The following is a 9183-nucleotide window of genomic DNA, read 5'->3' as shown; positions in this document are numbered from 1 at the left end:
AAAAAAAAAAAAAAAAAAAAAGCTGATCTCATAGAAGTAGAAAATGGAATAGTGGTTACTACCGGCTGGTAAGGGTAGAGGGATTGTAGGGGATGAGGAGAGGTTGATCAGGTACATTACATTTAAATAGTGGCAATGAGTTCCAGCCTTCCATTCCACAGTAGGATAATTCTAATTAACAACAACATATTACGTATTTCAAAATAGCTAGAAAAGAGGATTTTGAGTGTTCTCACCTTAAAGAAATGATTAATGTTTGAGGTGATGGATATATTCATTACCTTAATTTTATCATTACATATTGTATACATATATCAAAACACCATTTTCTACCCTGCAAATATGAACAATTATGTCAATACTAAGTAAAATAAAACTTTAAAAATTGAACACAAAAAGAAAATGTATTCCATGTTTATGAATTAAAATAATTTGCATTGTTAAAATGTCCATATTACCCAAAGCTATCTACAGACTCAACACAGTTTCTCTCAAGGTTCTGATGTCATTTTTCACAGATATAGAAAAAAGCAATCTTTAAATCCATATGGAACCATGAAAGATCTCAAATAGCTAAAGCAATCTTGAGCAAAAATAATTAAGTTGGAGTCACTATTCTCTGATTTCAAAATATAAAGTGATTATAATTACAACATCCTGGGGCTGGCACAAAAACAGACACATCATTCAATGGAACAAGATGGAAAGTTCAGAAATACACTCATGTGTTTATGAACAATAGATTTTTGACAAAGTTGTCAAGAATACAAGATGAAGAAAGGACAGTCTCTTCAATAAATGATGTTGAAGCAAGTGGATATCCACATGCACACGTATGAAATTGAACACTTATCTCACACCATGTACAAAAATGAACTCAAATTAGATTAAAAACTTAAATGTAAGGCCTGCAATTATAAAACTACTAGAAGAAAACATATGGGCAAAGCTCCATGACTTTGATCTTGGCAATAATTTTTTTGAATATGACATAAAAAGCATAAGCAACAGAAGCAAAAATAGACAAATGGGATTATGTCAAACTAAAAACCTTCTGTACAGCAAAGAAAACAGTTAACAAGGCAAAGGACAACCCATAGAGTGAGAGAAAATATTTGCAAGCCAAACAGCTGATGGGGGTTAATATCTAAAATATATAAGAAATTCAAACAGCTCAATAGCAAGAAAAAAAAAATCTGATCTTAAAAATGGGCAAAGGACCTAAACAAACATTTCTCAAAATTATATTGTGGAAAACAGGGAGAGTGCATGCTGGCACTAACTCTTTCCTTTCACCTAGTTGCACTCCTGAGAGAAAGATGTGTCACCAGCAACTATACTGGAGCCACCCGTGAAAATTCAGTCATGGTTCTTGCTCTTGTTGAGTCTGCTCAAACTGGCATGGTCTGATCTGGAAATATGGCCTCAAAATGTGCCGGCAATGTTTCCGTCAGTACGCAAAGGATATAGGTTTCATTAAGTTGAACTAAGTGATCTTCCTTGAATGGATTATCCAAGGCATCTACCCAATGAAAACCATGATAGCTCTTTGTACATAAAATAAACATAAATAAATAAATGGATACCAAGTACATGAAGAAATGCTCAGCATCTCTAATCATTGCAGAAATGCAAATGAAACCACAATAAGATATCACCTTACATCTCTTTGAATAGCTATTATCAAAAAGATTAAAGATAAGTGTTTGCAAAGATGCTGAGAAAAGGAGCTCTTGTACATTATTGGTGGGAATGTAAATTAGTATGGCCATTATAGAAAACAGTATGGAGTTTTCTCAAAAAACTGAAAATAGAACTACTCTATGATTCAGCAATCCTACTTATGGGAATATATGCAAATGAATTGAAATCAATATGTTGAAGGGATAGTTGTATTACTCATAATTGCTAAGTTCAATCTAAGTGTCCAATCAGATGAATGAATAAAGAAAATGTGATTTATTTATACAATGGAAAACAATATTTAGCCTTAAAAAAAATGGAAATTTGGTCGTTTGTAACTCCAAAGATAAACCTAAAGGACATCATGCTAAGTGAATAAGCCAAGCTCAGAAAGATGAATCTCATGATCTGACATATGTCAATGCTAAAAAAGTTGAACTCATAACAATAGAGAGTAGAATATAACCAGAGGCTGGGGCAGAGGGCACGGGAGAATGGGGAGTTGTTGGTCAAAGGGTGCAAAGATTGAAATAGACAAGAGGAATATATTTTGAAGCCTATTAAACAACAGGTTAACTGTAGTCAATAATAACATATTGCATATTTCAGAATAACGAAAAGAAAAATACATAAATATCTCATCATAAAAATGATAAATAAAGGAGATGATGGATGTGTTAATTGGCTTGATTTAATCATTCCACATTGTAGGAATGTATCAAAGAGTCACATTGTACCCCATTAATATGTATGTGATTTGTCAATTTAAATAATAGTAATAAAAGAAGGGAAGAGATATTTTTTCAGACAAGAAGATGAAAATATTTTAAGATAGCAGTTCTCTCTGAATTGATCTATAGATTCGATACAATTCCATTCAAAATCTCAGCAGAATTTTCTTAGAACTTGACAAGTCAATATAAAAATTTATGTCACAGGCCGGGCGCAGTGGCGTATACTTGTAATCCCAGTACTTGGGAGACCGAGGCAGGTGGATCACGAGGTCAGGAGTTTGAGACCAGCCTATCCAATGTGGTGAAACTCCATTTCTACTAAAAAATACAAAAATTAGCTGGGTGTGGTGGCACACACCTGTAGTTCCAGCTACTCAGGAGGCTGAGGCAGGAGAATGACTTTAACCTGGAAAGTGGAGGTTGCAGTGAGCCAAGATTGTGCCACTGCACTCCAGCCTCAGTGACAGAGTGAGACTACATCTCATAAAAAAAAATTATGTCACAGAGCAAATGGCCATGATTGCCAAGGCACAACTGAATAAGAAGTTAGGAGACTTAGTCTAGTTTATACCAAGACATATCCCAGAACTGTGGTGATTAAACCATTCAAAATTACTAGCACAAAAGTGAACAAGTAGATAAATGGCACAGAGCAGAAAGCCCAGAAACAAATCCAAACCTAAACAGAAAGTTTATTGGGTCAGAGGTGACATTGCATGTATCAGTGTGTAAAAGAAGGTCCGTTCAATAAATGATGTTGGCACAGTCGTTATCTGTTGAGAAGAAAAATAAATAGAACCACTATCTCATTTTATAACAAAAATAAAATCAAAGTGTTAAAGCTATAGGAGAATTTATAGAAACCTGTTTCTTTTATCTTGGAGAACAAGTTGCGTCCTTAAAGAAGAATTGAATTGTGTCCTCTGTTCACCAATAACTAAAATGTCTGTGGGATTGTTTTCCAGATACCTTTTTCCAGCCTGTATCATGGGCCCTGGCTGTCAAAGTACTGGGAATACTCTGCTCTGGCCTATTTTTTGGTATTGTTGGACTGAAGATTTTCTTCTCCAAATTCCAGGGTAAGTGAGAGAGAGAAGCATGGGCTGGTACCTTATTCATGGTTCCAGCAGGGACAAGATCAGAGATGCTCCCACATCCCAGCTGGTTCTCTTCCTCTAGTCCCAGCCTCCAGGGGTCCAGCTAGGCCCAAAAAAGTTATCATCCTTCTCTATGGTATACTAATATTTCTCCCTCTGGAAATACCAACCATGACAGGCTCTTGCTACTTCATTTAGGTTAAATAATAAGGAAGTAAATGATTTTCAGAACCTATAGAGCTTGGATGATTTTCTATGAACAACACCAAGACACTTTTAAAAAGTTTTAATGGGGTGAACAAATTCATAAAGGAGGAAATAAAAGTGACTGACAATAAGATAAAGTTATATTCAGTCTCAATAAGACTTCACCACCAAAACCAATTTCCTCCTCCTTGGGAGGGACACTTCCCCTTGAGGATGAGGCCACCTCCACCTGCCCTCCCAGCCACCTTCTTCCATCTCCATCCCCACCTCCACAGCATCCCAGCTGTTGTCCCTCTCCTCAGCATGAACCTTCCTGATCTCTTGCTCCACCCCAGACAGCTACACTCCATGCAGAGACTGGGTAGACAAGCACATATAAGTGTTCTAGGAGAGGCCCTGCCCTTCACACCTGCAGCTCATCCCACCTGTGCAAGGAGCCAGGGTAGTGTTTGTACCTTGCACACTCCTGTGTCCACCACTGAACATACTGTTTCTGTTTCAGGGAAAATCCAGGCAGAACTGGGTAAGTATGTGTCACGGGCTGAGCCTCCCACGCATGATCCTCCTGGGTCCCTTCCTGATCCACAGTTTGAGCTTCTAGAGGACCCTGGCTCCAGGCTGGACAGGAAGCACCCACAAGTGGAGGACAGCAGCTGCCTTGATCTCTCCATCCACTGCTAATGAGTTGTCCCTCAGATACCTGGAGGGCTTAGGATAGGCATCAGGGCCTGGAAGTCCCCACAAATTGTCTGTGCCTGTTGCCTGTTGGTCTGCTCTGTGTGTGGTGGTGGTGGGGGAGTTGGGGGTGGGAGGGAGGCATTGATCATGAGCTCTGAGGGTGTGTGGACCACAGTGAGGAACCTGAGAAAAATTTGTAGGTGAGCCTCGACCTCCCCTGGCCTGACACTTTGAGACTTTATTCAGTCCTGTATCAACCACCAAATAGTCTGCTTTTTCTTTCATGGAAACACCAGGATAAACTGGGTGAGAGTGTTGTCACATGCAGGGCTTCCCTCCCACGCCCTCCCTGGGCCCCCGCTCTGTGATGTCAGCCACTTCTGTGATTTTTGTTTTTGTTTTTCAGACCGGAGAAGAAAGTGCGGACAGGCAGGTAAAAGAAAATATTCCTCTTCACCCATTTATGACTCCTTTCCAAATCTCTCTTTTATGGATTTTTATATCCGTAGGCCCATGGGTCATTGCAGAGCCAAGCTTGTGATGGGACTCTGAAATTGTAGATTTTGGGGAGGCGAATTTTTGCAGAGAAGCCTTATAATCTTCTTCCAATCTCTGGAGGGCCCATGACACTCAAAAAGGGTCCTAATCCTTGGTCTCTCCTCTCTCCCTGTGTCTGGTTCCCCACGGGAGCACTGAACTGCCTGCTCTGTCTGCATGCTTTCAGAATTGAGAGAGGCCCGGAAACATGCAGGTACCAATGCCTGAGTGGCTGGTGGTGGGATGGAATTTTAGGTGCCCATGAGAGAGTGAGCTGAACAAGGACAGATATGGGAACACAGAGTGATGCTGAGACCCATCCTGCCTGCAGATGGAGAAACTTGGGTGCTTTATAGCCCCCAAGGATGCAGTGCCCCCAAACACACGTCTTCCCCTGGGTCTGGGAGGGGAGAGGACAGGGGCTCAGTAAATGGGAGATAGGGTGTCTTTGGCACGGTTTCAGGAAATTGAGGGCACTAGTGGCTAGTCAGGTGTTGGGCTGAGGGGAAGGAAGTGAAGTCAGGGAGAAAATTCTGAGTGGGTGTAAGTTAGATAGTGGGGTCCCTCCAGCTTTCATGAATCAAATAGTTTCCTATGTAAAGGGACAGTGGCAGGGTTGGGTGATATGCCAAGATTGGGACCTCATATTGGCACATTTCTAGACATCAATAGGCCCTCCGGGCTGCACTGGTAATGGGAGGACCTGAAGGGCAGTGTCTGAGGGAGGTTCAGGTCTGGGGCCTCACCTATCCCACCTGGAGCCAGTCTACAGTGGGAGGGTTGACCTCTTGTTCCAGCTGAGATTTCCTCTTCAGTAACTCATGCTTCCTCTCTCCCACACTGCACCACAGTGGAGGTGACTCTGGACCCAGAGACGGCTCACCCACAGCTCTGTGTTTCTTATCTGAAAACTGTAACCCACAGAACGGCTCTTCAGGAGGTGCCTTACTCTGAGAAGAGATTTACAAGGAAGAGTGTGGTGGCTTCTCAGAGTTTCCAGGCAGGGAAACATTACTGGGAGGTGGACATGGGTTACAGTACATGGTGGTACGTCGGAGTGTGCAGGGATGATGTGGACAGGAAGCAGAAGTATGTGACTTTGTCTCCCAACAATGGATACTGGGTCCTCGGACTGAAGAAACTACATTTCACATTCAATCCCCATCTTATCAACCTCTTCCCCAGGATCCCTCCTACACGAATAGGGATCTTCCTGGACTATGAGGGTGGGACCATCTCCTTCTTCAACATAAACGACCAGACCCTCATTTATACCCTGACATGTCGGTTTGAAGGCTTATTGAGGCCCTACGTTGAGCATAAGCGCAATAATGGGACTCTTATAGTCATCGGCCCATTGTCCCAGGAATCAGAGAGAGAGGCCTCTTCACAAAGTGCCTTTACAACCCTAGAGGCATACAACAGTGAGTCCTCCTCGCAGTTAGCCACGCCCTTCCTGCCCAGGAGTGATGAGCAGGATGAATCACACCTCACATTCTTCTTTTGAATACTAAGGTTTCTCTCCCAGATCCAAAGTCCTGCAGCGGCCAGCTGTGGTGGCTTCCAGATGAAGGGGGATTGGCCTGTCCATATGGGTGTCAGGGCTCATGGCTGCCCAGAGTGGGGAGGGAAGAAGGCTAACATTAGATTTAGTTTGCTCTCACTCCATCCTGCTAAGTGATCTTGAAATAGTCACTACCTCTCAGGCGAGGAATAGTCAGGAATTCCCCTCACAGGCCATGGTGTAGATTAAGTAGACAATGAATGTGAATCATGCTTAGATCTTGTTGATGACAGAGTGTATCCTAATGGTTTGTTCATTATATTACACATTCAATATGGTCTTTGCTTGCTTATTTCACATGAATTTATTGTTCCCTATTTAAAATCACCCATGAAACAGGCATCTACTTTGTGCCAGAGCCAAGTAATTGCAGGGAAGGAGGCACTTCTGGTGCATTCTGTAGAGCCAGCATCACTTTGATGCCAAAAACAGACAAGGACACTACAAGAAAAGAAAGGAAAACTACATGTCCATATCCCCCATGAACTTAAACACAAATTTTCTAATTAAAATTTTAGCAAACTGAATCCAACAATACATTCAAAGTATAATATATCACTACTAAATGTGGTTTTTTCATATGTGGCTTAATATTCAAAAATCAACCAGTATAATTAGCCACATTAACAAACTGAAAAAGAAAACTATATGATCGTTTCAACAGATGCAGGAAAAAATTACATCTGTGAACAAAGAAGCTATACAGGTGACAGGCACAAGAAAAGATACTCAACATCATAGTAATTAAGAAAATTCAAGTTAACAACAATGAGATACTATTCCTACTTATTGGAGTGGTAATAAAGTTGCAAAGAATGATCATACCCAATGTTGGCCAGAATCTCCAGAAACTGAAATTCCCACCACGCTGATAGGAATGTGAAAGGGTGTAATGTAAAAACTGTTTTGCAAAACTGCTTGGCAGTTTCTTTAAAGTAAACAGTATTTGCCAAGAGGAAAGGAACTGCATGTCTTGACAAAGCTTTGAACATCAATATTCATAGAAGCCTCATTCATAATAGTTGAAAGGTGGAGATGGCCCAGATACTTACAACAGATGAGCAGATAAACAAATCGTGGCACATCCATGCATCAGATGCTCCTCCACAGTCAAAAACAAACTATTCAGGCAGACAGTGAAGGGTCATCATATATCAGCTGTGGGCACAGGAGGTTGTGGACTCCGTGGTGAAGAGTCTGGACAGAGAGAATATCCAGATGACCCAGGTGAGCAGCCCGAGGCCCTGCCAAAGCATGGCCAAGGTGAAAGACCAGAAAGGCGAAGGTTCCTGGCCTCCCTGATGGCCTCATGCTCCAGTGCAGTGTCTGCTGTTGTGAGGACAGCCAAGCATCCACACAGCAGGGGCAGCAGTGCATTGAGCATTACCATGCGCCGCCAGTTCAAACCTAGGCCTTGGTGACCAGCAAGTTGAAGATGTTCCAAGACCGCCTGGACTGGTACGCTATGCATTGCTACGACAAAGCCAAAGATTCAACAAAGGAGTAAGGAGCTTCAGGTGAAGGAACCACTGGATGGCTGAGGCACCAACTGTGTGGATAACCACATACACCTAATCCCGACTATGAATAAGGAAATGAGAGTCTCTCTTATCCACCGAGAAATAAAAGTCTTTGCCAGTGGCCATCAGGGCCGAGAGCAAAAATATATTTTTTAAAAAGAATGAGAATTTTAGTCTTTTAAGCAAAGATTATAAATGAAATTAAGGATGGCAATACGTGTAAGGCATATGTCACCCGCCTCTGGATACTGAGTCTTTTATGTTTCAGTCCTGAAAAGTGAAATGAAAAAACTGGTGCTTTATAAATTGGGTCAGTGATATTCCAGGAGAGTGTTTTAGACCTTGTGTTTCATGTGGCCAGTGCTTGTTCTGGCAGCAGGGATCTTCCTTGTAACAAGCCAGAGCCCTCCACGCTACCAAATTATTCTTGCTACACAGGAACCACCAGGCTGGCAGGTTAGATCTGATTGTGTTTGAGGAGAGGTGTTTCTGTTTGTTGCCAACAGCCTGTTCCCAGAAGTGTCGCCACACCATTTTCCATAAGTTGTGAAACGAAATCCGTGAGGTCACCAACTTGGGAAAAAAGTTTTCTGGGTCTTCGTTTTCTTGGTTTTGTGAAATGTATACATGGAATAAAAGTTGATTTTAAGATGTGGAATTGGGAGGGAGAGTAGTTTGAATATGAACTTTGAAAGGTTCCTTGTGGATACATACATTTTCTGCCCATCAAGATGTGAATGTGTATTTCTTCTGTAGATTATTACCCACTGCAAATTATTATACACTGCATCTTTCAGCCTGGAGACCATGCAAAAAACACAAGAGGCAATGTCACACTAATTATGGGAACCAGGGCTTTCCTCTTACTGGCTAATAGGCCCTGAAGCTGCCTGGAGCAAAATGACAAGACAATCTTACAATAGCACTTTCCCCTCAAAGAGAAGAGGGTTTTGATTGTGATATATGCTAGTATCCAGGACTGAACAGTAAAAGAGGAGCTATTGGCTACTTGCTTATAAGAGAGTGTAATGCACTGAATTTGGGAAAACCTGGTTTTCATAGAACAGAACACAAGGAAAGCCTAAACCCAGCATTGCTTACTTAGCTCCCTGAATTAACAATTGAGACAAACCCCTGGAAACAGGAAGTAAGGGAGGGAGAAA

General features: G+C 41.6%; 1 protein-coding gene and 1 pseudogene across 3 annotated transcripts in view; both read left to right on the top strand.

The window, feature by feature from the left end:
- The window catches only part of BTNL8 (butyrophilin like 8), a 41990-nt gene extending 35215 nt beyond the window's left edge, over positions 1-6775 (top strand). For all 3 annotated transcript variants that reach the window (XM_017517516.2, XM_017517514.2, XM_017517515.2), the window contains 5 exons: positions 3383-3496; positions 4224-4244; positions 4806-4832; positions 5124-5150; positions 5788-6775. In XM_017517516.2, the coding sequence (XP_017373005.1) occupies positions 3383-3496; positions 4224-4244; positions 4806-4832; positions 5124-5150; positions 5788-6443 (845 nt within the window). In that variant the 3' untranslated portion in view covers positions 6444-6775. The remainder of the gene's footprint in view (positions 1-3382; positions 3497-4223; positions 4245-4805; positions 4833-5123; positions 5151-5787) is intronic.
- LOC108295359 lies at positions 1320-1490 on the top strand (annotated as a pseudogene).
- Positions 6776-9183: the final 2408 nt, after the last annotated feature.

This window comes from Cebus imitator, unplaced genomic scaffold, assembly GCF_001604975.1.
Source record: "Cebus imitator isolate Cc_AM_T3 unplaced genomic scaffold, Cebus_imitator-1.0 Scaffold634, whole genome shotgun sequence".
NCBI classification, from domain to species: domain Eukaryota; kingdom Metazoa; phylum Chordata; class Mammalia; order Primates; family Cebidae; genus Cebus; species Cebus imitator.
Note: the sequence above shows the minus strand (reverse complement) of the source record. Positions and strands in the feature narration are given on the sequence as shown.